The sequence below is a fragment of the Narcine bancroftii genome, chromosome 7, assembly GCF_036971445.1.
Source record: "Narcine bancroftii isolate sNarBan1 chromosome 7, sNarBan1.hap1, whole genome shotgun sequence".
NCBI classification, from domain to species: domain Eukaryota; kingdom Metazoa; phylum Chordata; class Chondrichthyes; order Torpediniformes; family Narcinidae; genus Narcine; species Narcine bancroftii.
The window spans coordinates 184,933,615-184,952,730 of record NC_091475.1 but is presented as its reverse complement, the minus strand read 5'-3'; the positions used below and the strand labels follow the sequence as shown (position 1 = coordinate 184,952,730).

At 42.5% G+C, this 19,116-nt stretch overlaps 1 protein-coding gene across 2 annotated transcripts in view; it reads right to left on the bottom strand.

Moving 5' to 3' along the window:
* The window catches only part of exosc8 (exosome component 8), a 62,834-nt gene that overhangs the window by 10,156 nt on the left and 33,562 nt on the right, over window positions 1-19,116 (bottom strand). For both annotated transcript variants that reach the window (XM_069891702.1, XM_069891701.1), the window contains exons 5-7: window positions 18,357-18,402; window positions 9,052-9,157; window positions 8,865-8,910 (exon numbers count right to left, since the gene is read on the bottom strand). In XM_069891702.1, the coding sequence (XP_069747803.1) occupies window positions 8,865-8,910; window positions 9,052-9,157; window positions 18,357-18,402 (198 nt within the window). The remainder of the gene's footprint in view (window positions 1-8,864; window positions 8,911-9,051; window positions 9,158-18,356; window positions 18,403-19,116) is intronic.

Sequence of the window (19,116 nt, the reverse complement as noted above, 5' to 3'; positions counted from 1 at the left end):
AATCATTAGTAACTTAATGAATGAATATACGCAACTTTATAGAAGTGGGATAATTCAGATGGAGTTACGACTAATGTATGCAAAATATTAGCTTGCGTGAACATCGTGAAAGACTTAGGTATTACAGTAGAATACCTTACTTTTTTCAACGTGAATTGGTGATTTAGACCTAAATGTAAAGATGAAAGATGAAAATAATCCATTGGCTATGTAATCGACAAGGTGAAGAGCATTTTTAAACTATAAGAAGACATAAATAGTCCTGTCAGTTAAATGGCAAAAGGATTTTAATCCAGAGAAGTGTAAAATAATATATTCAGGAAAAAATATGAAATAAGTGGAAGGATTTTGAGTCATGTGTAGGAAAGGAGGGACTTTCACAGATCCTTAAGGCTAGCAGAATGAGTTAAAAGGGTAGTTTAATGTCACACATGGTGCTTTCCTTTATTCCCCAAATCACAGAATACAAAAGCAAGGAAGTTTTGCTCTCACAGTATACAATAATAATGAGGCCACAGGTTGAGTAATCCAGAATTCTGGTCACTGCAAGAAAGATGTGATTGAACTGGAGGCTGAATGGAAAATTTGCAAGGATATTAACAGGACTGGAAAAACTGAGGAAAGATCGGGGAAACCTGGAATTGTTTTCTTCGAGGGTTTCTCCCCCATTAGAGAGTAATCAAGGTACAAACCAAATACAATTACAAAAGGCCAAATGGCTTATGTGTCATAACGTTTTTACCACGTGCTATGGCAGGATGCTGAAGTAAGACACACACACGAAGATTTGCACCCTCTGTGGCGGCCTTCTCTACATCGGAGAGACCGGTCGCAGATTAGGAAATCGCTCCGCCCAGCACCTCTTCTCTGTCCGCAATGAAAGCAACCTCCCTGTTGCCAACCATTTCAATTCTGAGTCACACTCTCAAGCTCACATGTCTGTCCATGGCCTTTCACACGACCCCACCCTGACCACCCGCAGATTGGAGGAACAACACCTCATTTTTAGTCTGGACACCCTCTAACCCCAGGGCATGAACATGGAGTTCACTGAATTCCACTAATCAGTTTGCCTTTCCCCCCCTCACTTTTATCTAGTTATTCCAGTTCCTACTTCCTTTCTCTCTCCACCTAGCCTAGACTCCTCCCCCTGCTTCCTGCAGTCCTTCCCCCCCCCCACCCTCACCAACCCCCTTCTATCATCTCCCTCCCTCACCACTCTCCCCCTACCTATCATCTCCCACCCTCGCCACCCCCCCCCCCCCTTTGCCCTTTTGTTCGGACATCTCTCATGTTCCCCCACACTTTGATGAATGGCTCAAGCCTGAAACGTTGGAGATGTATCTTCACCTTTGCTACATAAAGGCACTGTTTGACCTGCTGAGTTTCTCCAGCATTTGTGTGTTTTTTCAAACAATCTGTGTTTTACCCCATGAATAAGGTATAATCAGTTCTGCTTTATTGAATGGTTTGTCCTGCCTTATATAGGCCTACTTGTGCAACCGCTTCCAGCAGAAATGACACCATGGGCTTGCTGGCTGCCAATTGATCAGCGTTCCTGCCAATGTTCGAGGTTTCCTGCTACGTGTGGCCTACAGTCCAGGGAAAAGGGCCATTCAGTCCTTGCAGGATCAAAGCATTCAACCACCATCTTGTGTGCCGGAATACCTATTAGGTAGCGGGCCACCTCATGAACCCCCACCCCACCCCCCTGAAGAATCGGCGATCCAGGAGCTGTCTCAGGTTTTGGGTGGCCTGCCTCTATGGCGCAGAGGTGGTGGGGTTATCGGTTGACTGGTGTCCAAATGTGCTGGTTTGAGGCATCAATAGTAAAAGTCTCTTCCTTGCTGCCTAATGTCCAGCAATATCCTGTTGTCTTTGATCACCTGGTAGGGTCCCTCGGACGACCGCTGTAGCGTAGTCCAGGGTGCTGCCCGTCATATGAAGACTTGCTTACAGCTTTTCAGGTCCCTGGGTAGGAACGTTTTGGGCTGACCTTGCGCTGAGGACTGTACCGGGGCCAGCGTGTCCAGTCGTTCCCTCACTCTTTCAAGGGTTGCAGCTGGTGGTTTATCCATGTCCATGATGGCCACCAGGAATTCCCTGGAGATAATTAGGGGTGTGCCTTACACTATTTCTGCCGCTGAGGCATTTAAATCCTCCTTTGGTGCGGTATGGATTCCCAGGAGGACCCATGGTACTTCATCAGTCCAATTCAGTCCTTGAGCCTGGTCATCAGGGCTGCCTTTAGGTGCCTGTGGTACCTCTCCACCAACCCTGGAGATGGTATCCCATGATGTGGTGGAGCTGGGTCTGCAGGAAGCTGGCCAGGGTTGCCCAGAGCCCTGAGGTGAATTGTGCACACTAGTCCGATGTTAGGTGCTCCGGGACTCTGAACCATGCCACTCATCCGTTTATAAGGACTCAGGATCAGATCTGTTGAGGTTTCCACCAGCAGGACTGCCTCTGGCCACCTTGTGAAGCAGTCTACCATCTTTAACAGGTACTGCGCTCCCTGTGACACCACAGGGGTCCTACAACGGTTATATGAATGAATGGACATCCGTCGTGCTTGCTTGAATGGCTGGAGGGGGAGGGGCGCTTTGACAATTGTTTGCACCTTTGACAACTGGCAGCATCTGTGCAGGTTTTGGCCAAATGACTGACCTGTTTGCGGAGTCCATGCCAAACAAACCTATTGGCCTCCATCTTAACAGTGGTCCTGATGGCTGGGTGCACTGCCTCGAACACTGGTCATCTCCAAGCCACTGGGATGATGGGGTGAAGCTTGCCAGTCGAAATGTCACACAGGAGAGCTTGGTTGCTAGGGCCGATGCAGATATCTTCTAGCTTGAGTCCCATTACCAACGTCCTGTACACAGGGATATTGGGGTCTGTCTGCTGTACCTGGGCCAGGGTCAGTATCGCCTGGATAGTCAGCCAAGATAACGTGTCAGCCACCATGTTGATCTTTCCAGCAATATGCTTGATATCCGTGGTGAACTCAGATATGTAGGAGAGGTGCCTTTGCTGCCTGGCTGACCATGAGTCTGATACTTTATTAAAGGCAAAGGTCAACAGCATGTGATCCGTAAAAACCTTGAATTGCCTTCGCTCCAGAAAATACCTAAAATGTCGGACCACTAGGTACAATGCCAGGAGTTCATGGTCAAAGACACTGTTCTTGAGCTCGGGAGGCCGGAGGTGCCTTCTGAGGAAGGCTAGGGGCTGCCACTGTCCATCGACCAATTGCTCAAGAACCCCCCACCCCGACCATGGCATTGGATGCCTCCACCATGAGGGCACCAGAAGCATCCCATTGGCCAGAGCGTCTTTGGCCTTCCGGAAAGCTTCTGACACTTCTTCGTTCCATTTGACCTCTCTCTTTTTCCCTGCCATGAGTGAGAATAATGGCTGCATGATGTGGGCTCCCACCAGTATGAGGCGGTGGTAGAAATTAATCATACTGGTGAACTCCTGGAGACCGATCACCATGTGTGGCTTGGTGAAACCCCTGGCGGTCTCTACCTTTTCAGGCATAGCTGTTGTCCCCACGTCTATTAATCCTGCAGCCCATGAAGTCTATCATCTCTTGCCTAAAATGGTTGATGGTCAGGCTAAATTCAATGAGGCAGGTGCCTTACGTGGGCTGCATGTTCTTTGCGGATGCGGCTGGCCATCAGGGTGTTGTCCGAGAAAATGAACTCAAACCTGAGATCCCGGCCCACCACGTCCATCAGCCTCTGGAATATCTGAGCCACGTTTTTTACCCAAAGGGCATCCTAAGGAACTCAAACAAACCAAAGGGCATGATAATGACGATTTCAGCAATGTCCTCAGGGGGGATCGGGATCTGGTGATAGCCCCCGATGAGTCAACATTGGAAAATATCCGTGCCCCCTGTAAGTTTGCAGTAAAGTCCTGTATGTGGGGCACAGGATACCTGTCCAGTGTGGTAGCCTTGTTAAGGCAGCGGTAATCCCCACACAGTCTCCATCCCCCTGCTGCTTTCTGTACCATGTGCAGGGGGGATGCCCCGGAGCTGTCGGACTGCTCTTCCGTCTTTTGGAACTCTTCCTTAGTAAGGTTGAGTTTCTTGGGGGGGAGGCAGTGTGCCCTGGTGTGGAGAGTGGGGGCCCTTAGTGAGAATGTGGTGCTGTACCCCATGTTTTAGTTCCACTGAGGTAAACTGTGGCATCATGATAGAGGGGAATTCTGTCAGGATGTGTGCAAACCCGTTGTAGGAGGCGGAGATGGAATGTAGGTGGGGGCAGGTAATTTTGCCTCCCCCAGGGAGAAAGTTTGGAAAGTCTTAGCGTGTATTAGTCACCGCCCCTTGAGGTCCACTTACAGGCAGTGAGCCCTGAGGAAGTCTGCTCCCAGGAGTAGTTGTTGCATTGCCACCAGGGTGAATGTCCACGTGAACCAGCTATCCCCAAAGTGAAGTGATATGGTGTGGATGCTGAAGGTTCTTATAATGGAATTGTTTGCTCTCCTTAGGGATGAGCCCGACTTCCTGTTATGGGTGTCAGAGGTTGAGGAAGGCAGGACGATGATCTCGCACAACCCCCCCCCCCCCCACCCACCATGTTGACTAGGAACCATCGATCTGATAGGAAGTTCCTCATGTGGAGGAGGCTGTCATGTTTACCAGCCGCTGTGTTTCCCTGAAATGCCCGGGGGGGGGGGGGGGGGGGGGTGGTCAGCATCGACAGGCCTCCGAAACCCACCACTGGTGATAGAAGCAGTACTGCTCACTGAGGGTGTCAATGGCCCGTTGGTTGGCTGTGGCGGTCTCGTCATCCGCTGTGTGTGAGGCCTTGCGACTTATTCCACCATGACACTAGTGTCTCTTTTTGCCCCCTAAAGCATGTCCACTCATGCTGTGACCTTCCTGTGGTCGCTGAAATGCTCCTCAGCAAGCAGCAGTCAGATATCCTCTGGTAGTTGCTCCCGGAATATCTGCTCAAAGAGCAGGCAAGGTTTGTGCCCATCAGTTAAAGCTAACAATATAAAATTCTGGCAGGAGTGGACAGAGTGGATGCAGATGGGATGTTTCCAATGATGGGAAAATCCAGAACCCGGGGCCATGGTTTGAGGATAATAGGCAAACCATTTAGGACCAAGATGAGGAGGAATTTCTTTACCCAGAGGGTGGTGAATCTGTGGAATTCATTGCCACTGAGGGCAGTAGAGGCAGGTTCATTAAATATATTTAAGAGGGAATTAGATATATTTCTTCAGTATAAGGGTATTAAAGGTTACGGAGAGAAGGCGGGGACGGGGTACTGAACTTTAAGATCAGCCATGATCTCGTTGAATGGCGGAGAAGGCTCGAAGGGTCGAATGACCTACTCCTGCTCCTATCTTCTATGTTTCTATGTTTCCTGAGGGCGGAAGGAGTCCTGTCCCTCAAACCGCCCATGTGCGACAGTCAGGCAATGTGCTTGCACTTCAAGAGGCCAAAGGTGCGGCCTAACAGCTCTTTTAGGACCACATATTTGCCTTGCTCCGGAGGCTACCGCAGGAAATAGCTGATCCTGGTGGCTGTATCTTGGTCGAGTAAGCTCAGCACGTAGTAGTACCTCATGGCATCGGATGTGATCTGTTGTAGCTGGAACTGGTCGTGAGCCTGCTTGAACCACGCCAGCAGCTGCGAAAGCCAGAATTTCGGCAGTTTCAGCGAAACTGCATTGAGTATTGCTTGTTCTTCCATTGCTGGGTCCAAAAAGCCATTTAGTCTGGTTGGAGTCACCAATGTAGGCATGCTATGGCAGGGCACTGAAGACACACTCATGAGGAAGGTACAGTCAGTACTACTTAATTGAATAGTTTGCCTTGCCTTATATAGGCCTCCTGGGCCTAGTTGTTCCACCACTTCTGACGGAAATGACGTCACAGGGTTACCGGCCGCCAATTGGTCAGCATTCCCACCAGTGCTCATCGTTTCCCGCCACGTGGCCTGAAGTCTGGGGAGAAAGGCCATTTAGTTGGCGTAGTCCTTGCGGGATCGCCACGTTCGACCGCTATCTTAGGTGCTGGGATGCCTATCAGGTATCCTTTGATACTCATGACAAACTAGGTTCCCTCTCTACCCAATATATCCCACTCCTTGGCAATTATCTGATACTGATCCAATCTTTGTGTCAGAGTTGATCACAAATTTGTCCATTTCAAGACTGCCTATTCATTTCATGGTATCAGATGACTCCTGCCCTGCCTCAATTCATCCTCTGCTAAAACCCTCAAAAATCCCTTTGTTTCCTTCAGAGACTATTCCAAGGCATTTTTCACGTGCCATCCTCATTCTACTTTCCGTAAATATAAAATTTCCCCAAAGGAAGGCCACACACGTCCTAAAATCACACCATGTCCTCTTTGCTCTTCACTCATCTTTACTGACCCACAGTGGATATTGTTAAACAATGCTTCAAAAGACCTTGATTATTTTGTTCCTGATCATTAGGCAGACTCATCATTCCTTATTTTTCCCCAATCACTTCCAGCCACAGAATTCTCCACCTCTTCTACCTCCCCCATTATTGTACTTCAGCACATCCACAAGTCATCCTATTATTAGCATCCATACATTCAAGTATCGTCGCAAAGTCCTGAAATTCTGCTACCCCTCCCAAAAACTGCATTCCTGTAGAAATTATAACTTTATGCCACTTGCTCATTTATGCAAAGAGTTGTTGTTACAACATTTTTGCACCTTTCTGAAGCTTCTTCACTCAAAGTATCCCCTTCTTTATGTCACATAACCACCTTAGCCAAATATCTTGGAAAGATATTCGTTTCAAATAGCCATTTTAAGGTACAGAATTATGGTTCCATAAGATCCCCTTCAGTCTATGAAGCATCACGATACAACACAAAATTTAAAACATATTAACCAAACAGTAATTTTCTACCTTACATTCCAGTCACATTTTGTTACATCTGAAGTAAACAAAAGCTTTAGCCTTCTTTTCCCATGCTAAATTATTTATACCTTAAAAGTATCGGGTGTAATGTGATTTGAGGCATCCTGACAATGAAAAGCCAATAGATTTTTATAATAATAGCTAACAAAATAACATAAATAATACTGTTTCAGGATTTTCAAACTGTTTATCCAGCTCAAATTGGGATGTAACTCAATAGAGCTAGTATCTGGATACAAGCAAGAGGGAAACACAATTGAAGTCTTGATGTCTATGCTAAACCTTAGGTTGCTTCTGCATGAAAAGATTGAGTAGCAGATGACAATCAGGCTCCTAATGCACCTCACCAATTCACATGAATTTTAACAGGGTCAGATGGTGAGACTTGAATGGTATGTGTTTGTTCAATGCAGGTAGGAGGAGCACTCGTGCTCCTCTTAAAAGTAAACATGTCAAAGATTTTTCCTTTCTTCTGGTTTAGTTACTTATAACCCTCAACAAGTTGGTGTCTTTGGGATACAAAGTCCACGCAATTCCAACCAGTTTCGAGGTGGAATCCTAAAGCCAAAAATTAGAACTCTATTTGAAATACAGGGCATCTGATGCCCATTTTAGCATGTCCTTTACACATGACTGATTGAGAGTCAATGCATTTCTGGGGGAAATGACCATGAGAGATGGCAACAACATATTAACCTTAATTCCAGCCTTAATTTTTCACATATCAGGTAAAACCTATTTGGTTTATTTTCCTAATTGTATTTTTAAATTGGCATCCAAGGCTGACAATCCTATTTTTGATTCTTCTGAAAAATAGTTTCTTTCAGATACCAACAAGTTTTAAATAAGCGATTACAGTAAAGTCCCCATTATCCAGCACCTATGGGGATTGTAGATGCCTAACTAATAACACCTACATTAAAAATACACAGTTTAAAAGACTAAAGACAGTGCAAAATGTAATTTGGGAAAAAAAATAATAGTCTTTAATTATGTAAAGTTCACTTTAATCAAGTAATCCCCGCAACGTACAGAATTTAAATTAGAACCCTGGTGCTATAACAGTATTGCGCTAGCTGCTACGCTAACCACGCCACCATCATAATTAAACCTCCCTTCCCCAAATTTACAGATAAAGCCTTACTGATACATGTATACCTAATACTAATAAAGATATACCGTAGACTCATACTAGGCAGGTTTAAAGAGAGATTTTGGGAGAGTCGCCCCCAGCGGCTTCGACCGGCTCTTTGTTCTGGTATCCCGGTCAGGTCCTCAGCGCAACCCTACTCACCCCCACGCCAGTGTCCGGGTCAGGCACTCAGCGCACCTTCCCCACACTGGCAAACCTGACTCACCTCCATGCAAATTTCCTGGTAAGGCCTTCAGCCCTCCTTCCTTAAAATTCGAACTCCAGTCACGACCACTGTAAGAGCATTGCATTAGCCACTACGCTAACCGTACCGCCATCATATAATTACAGATAAAGCCTTACTAATATACTTAATACTAATAATGACTCTTACCAGGCAGGGATAGGGATACACTTTGGGAGAGTCACCCCAACGGTGAGCAACATCAGACAGGGTACCTCCGTTTTATTCACACAACTTTATTCAAACAGCTGCTGCGGGCAGGGCAAGTCCAGGGTGCTCCACTCACTGAATGTTTGCTCCCAAGGGTTTGTGTGTTGCCTTGGAGAACATTTACTTCTTCAATTTTAAACTTTTATTTCTTATTTATTCTTCTACTTTATTTATTTATTTCCTCCAAAAAAAAATTTTGCAGGTTGTTTTGAGTTTCTGGTTGAGTGAGTGCCAGATAATGGGCACATTACTGTATTTGAAAGCAAACACTGGCAAATTAATCTTATGAATAAATTAAATTTTAAATGTAAAATATTTAAATTCAAAAATGCAGATAAACAATGTTTCTTACCTTTCCTTTCTCAATACAGAGATCCTCCTTCTGTATAATTTCAGAGCTATATTTTGAAAAAGATCAAAAGCATAACTGAATTGCTCCAAATATATTAATTTGCCATACTACTACACTATTAGATCTTAATTAAAATTGAAAATGCAAAATTAATTTGAAAAATTATAGGCACAATTAAAATTCTTACTTTTCTATGACATCGAAAATAAATTGACTTGCAGCTTGTGCTTGTTCCCCGGGAGGGCCAGGTCGAAATCTTGAGGAACATAAGGGTGGTAAATCTACATTTGGTACTGCAATGAAAAGCAATATTAAGTAATTTAATTTAACCAACTCTAATGCATTAATGTTTTTCAACACAAATTTGTGATTAAAAAAGGCCAACCTCTATTTTATTAAAGTCACTCAACGACAGTGGAGAGGTCAAAATTGGAATAAAAAAGATAAACTTTAACTATGTAGCCTCTTATCACTAACTTAACACACTTTAAGCAATTGACAAGTTATTTCCAAAGTGCTTCACTATTCACATCCACTACCAAACTGCACCCCACCTTCAGAGCAGAAACCTATTTGGTGGTAGTATTGATCAAATAATAAATAATGAGAAATCAAAGGTCTTCCTGCTCTTCCAATAATGCCCAAAATATTCTGCACTCCTGAAAAGGTACCAATCAAATTCACGTATTAACTCATCTCAGCATTAGAAATGTCTGACAATGTGACATTTCCTAAATTCTATACCGAAGTTTCAGCCTAAACCAAAAGCTCAAACTCCAGAGGTCACAACCCATCTCAAAACAAAATTGTGGAAGATTGCTTGACCAAAGAACTACCTTAGTAACTGCATTTGAACATTGAAAAATTACAGCTTTTGATCAAATATGAAAACAGAATTCTAGCACATTTGGATCGAATTTTTAATATCTGTATGCTTCTGTTTCCCAATCAACACATCAAATAAAACTCTGCATGAATCTGTCAAAACAGAGATATTAACAAGAATAATTGTACCAATATTCCCTGTTCAGTTGACATGTGGGAATATAAAAGTAGAAGGCTGTTCAAGTACTCAAAATGTAATAGTGATCATGTGGATCAGCACCAATGCCAGGGAGCTGCCAAGGCATTATTTTGTACAAAATACTTTTACTACCTATTTAAAATATTTCAATTAACTTTTAAGACCCAACAGAAGCTTACCCCCTGAAATTTGTGTTAAGGCTGAATAATAAAATGAGGCTTCTTTTGTGTTCTGGAGAAACTATGAGCATAGTTTGAAGTTCCAATATCTAACGTACAGAGTCAAAAGAACAGAGACAAGACACATATGACTTGATAGAGTGAAATCTAAAACTCAAGTGGTTTATTCTCATAGAACATGGACCAAGTGGTGGTCAAGTCACATTCCAAGGCAGTTCAGTCATAGCTGAACAGAGCTTACATTTTACCATATATGGACTTTCTTTGGGTACTAATTATGCAACAGATCATTGCCATAAAACAATGAGGATAATGGCTTATCATAATTGCATAGACACGAGATATTTATATCAGCATGAATGACTTACAGAATACTACATCTTCATGACCTTTTCTAATATGCAGTCAGTACACAGTATCAAAGCAATTTATGGGATTGTATGGAAAATAAACCTGAGTGTGGTTTTTGAGACAGAAGAATGGGACAAAATTTGTATAAATATCAAAATAATGTCAAGAGACCTTAGAGTGCACCTAATTCAGTTTTAGATTAGGCACCATTTTTATTGGATTCCAGCAAGGTTATATAGATTAGGGTTGAAAAATACCCCTGAATGCCAGCACTGTGAGGCGTATAAAGGGGTCTTTACATGCGCTTTGGTCTTGTCCCAGAATTCAGGAATTTTGGATTATGATACATAAGTATATTGGTGAAGTTTCAGGTGTTCAAATTCATTTTTGCCCCAGACTCTTTATCTTGGGAGACACACACACACACACAAGTTATTTGGGGATTAATACTCTCAAAATTGGATTCAGACAAATTTAATGGTAGGAAGACAAATTATCTTCGAGGTTGGGAGAATTTGGGGGACCATCATTTCAGAAGTGGGCCTCAGAAATGACCAAAGTGGCAGCGTTTGAATGCAGGTCCTTACAGTACAAACAGTTTGATAAATTGGACATCGATATACAAAAAAGGGGGCAAAGATCTAGGTTTCCTGGGGGTGAAATAGTGATGAATGCTGTGGTGAACCACATTAATGAACAGCAGTTTTTTTCTGTTATTAGAGGTGTAAATAGACACACATGGTTATTATATTGCTATTTTTTGCTGCCATGTTTGTTTTTATTATTCTTCACAATGTACGTTGATCCGCCAATGTGAGATCCCATCCATGCATACGCAGCCATTACATCCATGACTTGTGAATAACAGTGAGCGTTTTCTCGTGCCGGGGCAAAAAAGCGCTACAATAGTGTAAGAATGCAGGAGAGCGTTCCACAAATGGAATCAAATCCCGAACCGAATAAGTCCTCCTTTGGAGGTGAGCAGAAAAAATTCCAGGATGACTGGTGGGACATTCCCGGGTCCCGATGAAGAGAGGCCCCAATGTAGCCCTCCAGACGTATTGGTGTATAGGAAAAGGTCCGGGTCCCAATAAGGGGCTGAAGCTGAGGCCGGGTGGCAAGAGCCTGAGGAGGAAGGTCTCCAAGAAAAGCCTCTGTAGCACTTCGACGGCACCAAAGATCCAGCGGGCCTGCCGGGGCACAGTGACCCAGCTGAGGAGTAGCAAGGCCAATCTACCTCTGCTGAGGGTAGGATCAGGCGGCAATGGCCTACCTTCACTGAAGGTGGGGCCCAAGGCTGGCTGCACTGACCTGGCTTCGTGGAAGTCAGGGTCTTGAAAATCAGGCAGTGGTACCGTCATGTCGCTGCATGAGGCGATTGGACCACAGTACATCAAGCTGCAGCGAAGGGGAGTATCCCGCACAAGAGCAGGTAGGACCTTATCTAAACCTAATGAATTGCCTACCGAAGCCGCCCGCTCGACAGGTGAGAATAACTACCAGCTGAAGAAAAAGCCCAGAGAAGGGCATCGTTTCTGCACGAAGGGCACCTGCTCAATCAGGGTCCGAGAGTAAGGCCAGAGAGCAGAGCCTTCTACCAATGACAAAATTATAAATCGTCTTGATAAATTGGAAGAACTGGTGTTGACCATGGTGAGTAAATTTCCAACACCATCAGAGCAGAGGGAGAACCTTTATGATTATACATGGGATGACGATGAAGGGTCTGTAATGGAGGCCGAGTCACCCAAATCCCTGTACACTGCTCAGGCAAGTCAGGATGAAAGCTATATACCGGCGATTGCCGCAAAGTTTGCAGTACCGAAGGGTATCGGCCAGCTGCTAGAGGATGATATTGCGGGGTCAATAACTTATATGGTATCAAATGCCTTTCAGGAGACGGTTCTAGAAGAATCCATCAAAAAATACCCCTGCCCTATTAATTGCCCTCTGTTGGAGGTACCTAAGGTAAACCCTGTGATGTGGGACAATTTGAACATTCCCACATGGCCAAAAGACATGCAATTGCAAAGACTACAGAGGTCAATGGTAGAAGGTATCAATGTATTCGCACAAACATTCTCATATGATTTATCAAAGACCCAGCAAGATGCTTTGGGCCCGTTATCCCATGCAAACTATGAACTTAATGCCTTCAAGAAGGAGCTGATTAAGTCCGACCTAAATGTAAGATACGCTCATTTGTACAGACCATCTAACCCTGTAATGAAATTTCTATTTGACGACAATCTCAGCAAACAGGTGAAAGATTTGAATGAGCAGCAGAGGGCAGCGGCTTGCGTGGTCAGAGGTCCGAGAGCACAAACAAGACAAACTGTTATGTTTCAACCCTATCGCAGGTAAGCGGGGGAATTTAAGCAGGTAACCCAAGGTGAGCATCCCGCTCCAAGCGGCAACAGTCAGCAGGCCTTTTTTAGGGCAATGCCTTCTGTGGAGACAATGGTAACAGAATTTTCCCGCTCAAAGTGCTTCGCAGAGGTGGGCCCAGAATCCACCAGCCAACAGACAAATTGAGTCCAGGAAGTGAATGCTACACAAAAACAGTTGAATGCATGGCTTTAATGGTTGGCGGTTGATTAACACTATTCTGTGACAGATGGTGTAATATTACCACTGAAGCTTCTATTCGGCAGACAGTGAAGGGATATAAAATTGAATTTGATCTTCAAAAACACCCTCCAATGAGGAAGGGTCTATATACATACATACGCAGACCGCAACTGATGGAGGCTATACATGCCGAGATCATGCCATTAAAAAAGAAAAAACTGTGACAGATTATGTTATACTTTATATTGTATAAGGATATGTTTTAAAGGAGATAAATTGTGGTTGTTTTTTTTAGTTAGGTCATACACAATTACAAACACTTCAATACAAATCTCATTCAAAATACCAGAGCTCTGCTCAAGCCAGACAGTCCAGGCTCTGAGTGCCTTTGCAAAAATTTTGAAGAATGCCTTTAAGGACTTCACAAGTAGGTGTTAACTAGATATGCTGTGGAGTAATGGATTATTGTTTTGGAAAGCAACAGATGAACGGACTTCGAAGATTAGGTCTCGTGCCATAGTCTGCCTGAGTGCAGTTGGTTGATTTAAGAGGGTCATGTGGTTTTCTCTGAGTGAGAGAGAGAGAGAATTCAGTTCTACAACAGCAGCTGGAACTGGAACAGGACAAGCTAGCAAGCTTGTGGAAAAGCCCCATTTTGGAAAATGGGTTGTGAGTTTTTAGTTTAGCCTGTTCAAAGCCCTTGTGGTCCTTACAAGAGGAAATAAGGTAAACAAAAAGGAATTCTGTGGTGACCTGGAAGTAAGAGGTTATCATCTGGAAAACCCTGTTGGGGCAATTTTCTTCGGCAAGACAAGCTAATCGGAACGATTCAGTTTGTGTCCAACGAGCAACAAATCTCTCTCTGAAAACCGACAAGAACCTTCCTGAGCGGTAACCATTTACCTTTCAAGCACCAAAACCTGGTGAAATTCATAAATGTTAAATTCTGTGCTCAGTATAAGAATTGCCTGATACCAGTCAACTTGGGAGGAGTGAGAAGTGAAATTGGACTGTGAATCAAAGAACTTTTCTGAATTTACACACACACATTACATGCAGGTACGTGCGGTTAGCATTAGAAGGGGGTTAAGTTAGCTTAAGTAAGTTAATAGTAGTAAGTTAGAGTTTGATCCTGTTTTCATCTTTAAAGATAATTAAAAGCAACTTTTGATTAAATAGTCATTTGTCTTGGTGAATTTCTATTGCTGCTGGGTTTTGTGGTCCTCTGGGCCCATAACAGAACATTGTAGTCATGAAAAACATGAGTATATATCGAACATCTTCACACAACCTAAAAGAAGTGGCGACACTAGAATGATACAGGATCTATCGGATCTAACAAATATGTTTTGCACAGGCATTTTAAAATGGATGACATATATTCTGTGATGCCGCTGTTACATAAGGTCTATTACATGGCCTCGATAGGTTTGCAAGACGCATACTATTCGGTCGTGATCTGCCCACAGAACAGGAAATTCATGAAATTCACCTGGAAGGGAGTTATGGCAGTATAAGGCTTTGCTGAATGGGCTGAGCTCGATGCCCAGGGTATTTACCAAGTTACTGAAGCCATTGATTGCAAGGTTCAGGAAAGAGGGGCACATGGTAATGGGTTACCTAGACGATATCTTTATTGCTGGCAGATCACTCAAGGAAACAAAAATGGCAGTAGAAGCCACCTCGAGATTATTAAGCCATGTGGGGTTTCTTATACATCCCGAGAAATCAGTGATAGTACCTACTAAGAGGCTAAAATTCCTTGGCTTTATTACTGATACACAAACCATGAAAGTTACCCTGCCCGAGGATAAAGTGCCAGAGATTATGAAAGCCTGCAGAGAGCTCATGACAGAATCTCGTCCCTCCATAAGAAAGGTGGTCAGGTTCATTGGAAAATTGGTGGCGGCCTTCCCGGTGGTACAATATGGTCCACTAAATTACAGGTTCCTGGAAAGGAACTAAATCTCAGCTCTTAAGGCAGCTAGGGGACATTTTGACAGGCCCAAGAGATTAACCAAAGAGGTCAGATCCAATCTTAGTGTGGAGGATCAACAATATCTCGCTGGCTTACGTGAGGATCGAGCTCAGAAAGGTGGACCAGGAGATCAGGTCAGACGCTAGTGGCGAAGGTTGGAGGGAGATGGTCAGACAGAGAGCTCAGGGAGGCCTCAAAATCCCATATCAATTATTTGGAAATGCTGACGGGCTTATTAGCACTGAAGTTATTCTATGTGAGGGAAGCTGACATTCATGTATTGCTGAGATGGGATAACACTTCAGCAGTAGCCTACCTGAATAATATGGGAGGTCTCAAATCTGCCTTCTGTGTCAAGCTAGCCATTGAGACTTGGCACTGGTGCATTCAAAGAAATATTTGGATTACAGCTGCCTACCTGCTGGGTCGGATTAAACACCCAGGTGGACCTAATGTCCAGGAAATTTAATGATAGCTCTGAGTGGGCTCTGGTGAAGAAATACTTTAAACTGCTAGCAGACACCTTTGGCATGCCGGAGATAGATTTGTTCATGTCCCAACTGAATATTCAGGTTCTGAGGTATGTGTACTGGCTGTCAGATCCCCAAAAGGAGGCCATTGTCATCTTTTCCCTAGATTGGGCTAAATATAACTTTTATGTGTTCCCCCCGTTCACTTTGGTGGCAAAGTGTCTGAATAAGATATAGGAGGACGAGGCCACGGGATTGCTAGTAGTGTCAAATTGGCCTTCCCAATTTTGGATCCCCTCACTATGAAGGCTTATAGTGGGGAGACTGTTAGTATTCCCAAAAAACAAAGGTCTGCTAATCTAACCAGTTCAGTCAAAGGTATCTCATCCATGGTCTCATTTAAGTTTGTTAGGTTGCAGGATCGAAGATTGAGGATCAACATAAACACTCTGCAGCCTTGAACTCTGGACATTGTGCGGGCATCTTGGAGAAAATCTACACAAAAACTGTATGCCTCCAATGAGGGGGAAATGGAAAAAGTATTGCACCCAAAATGGACTGAATGAACAGTCAGCCTCTATCGGAGGCAATTTGAGTTTCCTAACTGATATATTTTATGTGAAGGGGGCCAGCTAAGCTGCAGTAAATACAGCAAAAAGCATACTGGCATCTTTCTTGATGCTCCAGGACTCTGAGCATGCGATGATGAACCACCCCCTGATCAAAAGATTCATGAAAGGAGTGTTTCACTTGTGACCTCTGTACCCAGATATAAAGAAATTTGGGATGAATAGATTGTTTTGGACTATTTAAGACTATTGTCGTCAACTTTCAGTTTAAGTTGTTGATCATGTTAGTGGCCTTGACATCGGCCCAGAGGATACAAACTTTGTCTAGTATTCATATGAACTATATCCGTTGGGAGGAGGACTGTGCAAGCATTTAAATTACAGGCATTCTGAAACATAACAGGCAAGGGAGAATTGGGACAAAATTCTCATTGTATGCATACAGAGAGGACGAATGGTTATGTGTGTTGGATTGTTTAAGAAGATACATTGTATATACAAAACATATTAGGCTAAATGAGAAATACCTTTTTATGTTATAAATAACTGCATCAGTGGGCTACCTCCCAGACGTTGGCCAGATGACTGTGGGAGGTCATGAGAGTGGCTGGAGTAGATATTACTCAGTTTGGAACCCACTCAACAAGAGCAGCAGCAACCTCGACTGCCAATAGGGCCGAGGTTCCTATATGGGATATCCTCCACCAAACAGAATGGAGTAATGAGAGAACCTTTAATAGGTTCTACAATAAACCTTTAAATTCAGAGGGGCAGAGTTTTACGGTCTCCATCCTACACGTGGCAGATGGACAACAGCTGCAGACAGGGGACCCATTGAACTGATTATGGTCTGTCGGATCACCCAAAGGGGATAAGCCACTAGGCTACAAACTCACACGTTGGCGAACTAACGTACATTACAAGGAATAATGGAACATTAAACGAGCACTTAACTGTGCGAAGTTTGATGATTATTATTCGAGCAATGGGAGTTGGTGAGTCAACATGCCCACCTCTCACTCCCTTTCTTGATTACAGCTAAAGATGTTTGTTATGTAATAAATAATGTTCAGACACGTTTGTGTTATGGTTGATTCATCCAGTTTAGGTTCAGTTCCCCCCTCCAGACTGTAAAGGAATGGCTAAGCATGCACGGATGGGATCTCACATTAAATCACCAACTCCCATTGCTCGAATAATAATCATCAAACTTCGCACAGTTAAGTGCTCGTTTAATGTTCCATTATTCTTCGTAATCTTCAATTTAAGGATAAGTTTATGTTTTTTTAACTTATGATTTACATAACTTTAATACTGACTCAAGGGTTTGGGGAAACGTTTAAAGAACTCAATAAAATTTAAATCGTAAAAAAATTTTCAATGAACAAAAAAAATCAACAATCTCCCAGCGAGGAACTATTCCAGATTTCCACTTCTTTTTGTATAAAAGGATTATTCTGCAGCATCTATGTTCCTCCTTATTCTGTACTCCTCCATCAAAGTACAGGAATATCTCAGTACCTCTCCTACTTAATCTTTTACTTTCAGAAATACCCCTATTATATTATTCTTTGACCATTCAATCTCCAGATTTGGGCCACTGTCTTTATAACCAATATACATGTCCTTACTTCATATACATTTTCTGATCTTCCTTGCCCAAGATTAAGTACATCAGGCCTTTAATTATAGTCTATATCTGTGTATCAATCATCAAAGATTTGCACATCTGAATACCGCTCTCTTCCTATTGAAAGCATATTCCAATCTGTCTAACCCAAAGGTGATGATCTGATATTGTCTCACACTGAATTTCATCGGTCATTATTTTACCCATTTACTCAGCTTGTTTCTATCCTATAATAACTTACTGCTCCCATTTGCATAACATACCATTTCTCTGAAATCAGTATCAAAAAATTGAGGCAGTAAATCTTAAGCTTCAACTCCAACATATAACTAACTAATCGTCAATATCATGTTCTGAAAGCTTGTTTCCATTTTTGTAAAGGATGGGGAATTTCAATTTCCATAATCAGTCATATATTTATGACAATGTTACCAATGTGCATTTAAACAAATTAAGATAAATAAAACTAGAAGCAGCAAAGTAAAACATATAATAGTCATCCCTCAATGGGAATTGCATACATGCTACAAAATTAATCAATCATCTACTATTGTTTGATCTATCAATTCATAATCGCAGTCAATGTCACACACAAAAAAAACCCAGCAGGCTTAATCATTTCACAGTAAGAATAAAACATCACACAGGAATAAAGTATGGATATACCATTGAAATGTTATAGACTGAACTGTGATTAACTTCTTTTCATCATTAACTCACCGATATACCCTTTATTTGGAGCATCCACTGTTGGAGTTGCAAATTCCTGTAAAATAAAAGTGTTTTTTCATATTTCACATAATAAAGTATTCTGCTCTATGGATTAAAATAATGCCTAAATATCCATGCAATTTTAATTAAAAATACTTTAATGCTGTGCAACCAATCACAAAATAATGTGATGTCATGTACGTACTCTGAGAATAAATTTGAATTTAGAACAATAGTAAATTATTGGATATAAATTTAAACTCTGATGCTACTAGAATGTGTTTAGTTCTCAGTTCTCAAACCCAATTTGGCATTTTATTTCCTTTCTGTGCTGTTGTTAATTGAAGTAGTCAGCAAAATAAAGTCCATCGACAAAGACATTATTAGCCATCTGAGTACCTCATCAAGATATTACAGAATGAAATACACTTCCATCCAGTCTCACAGGGCAATACTTTCAATCTAAAATACAACATTGTGCAAAACAGAATTCATTGCAATACAGCTTCCTAGCAATCTCTACCCTGAATTTCTACTCTTATAAAATGGGATGTTGAGTCTATACAAAGTAGAGAAATTCATACATACATTAAAAACCATGGTATCTGGAATCAAGCAACTGATAGCCTCAAACAACCAGCAAAAAATATTGAGTAAAATACATTTTAAAAATTGAAATAAATAATAAAATAATAAGTTTTTTTAAAAATGTTGAAAATTGTTAAAATAAATGTTCTCTGATGTAACACATAAACCTTTGGGGAAGATG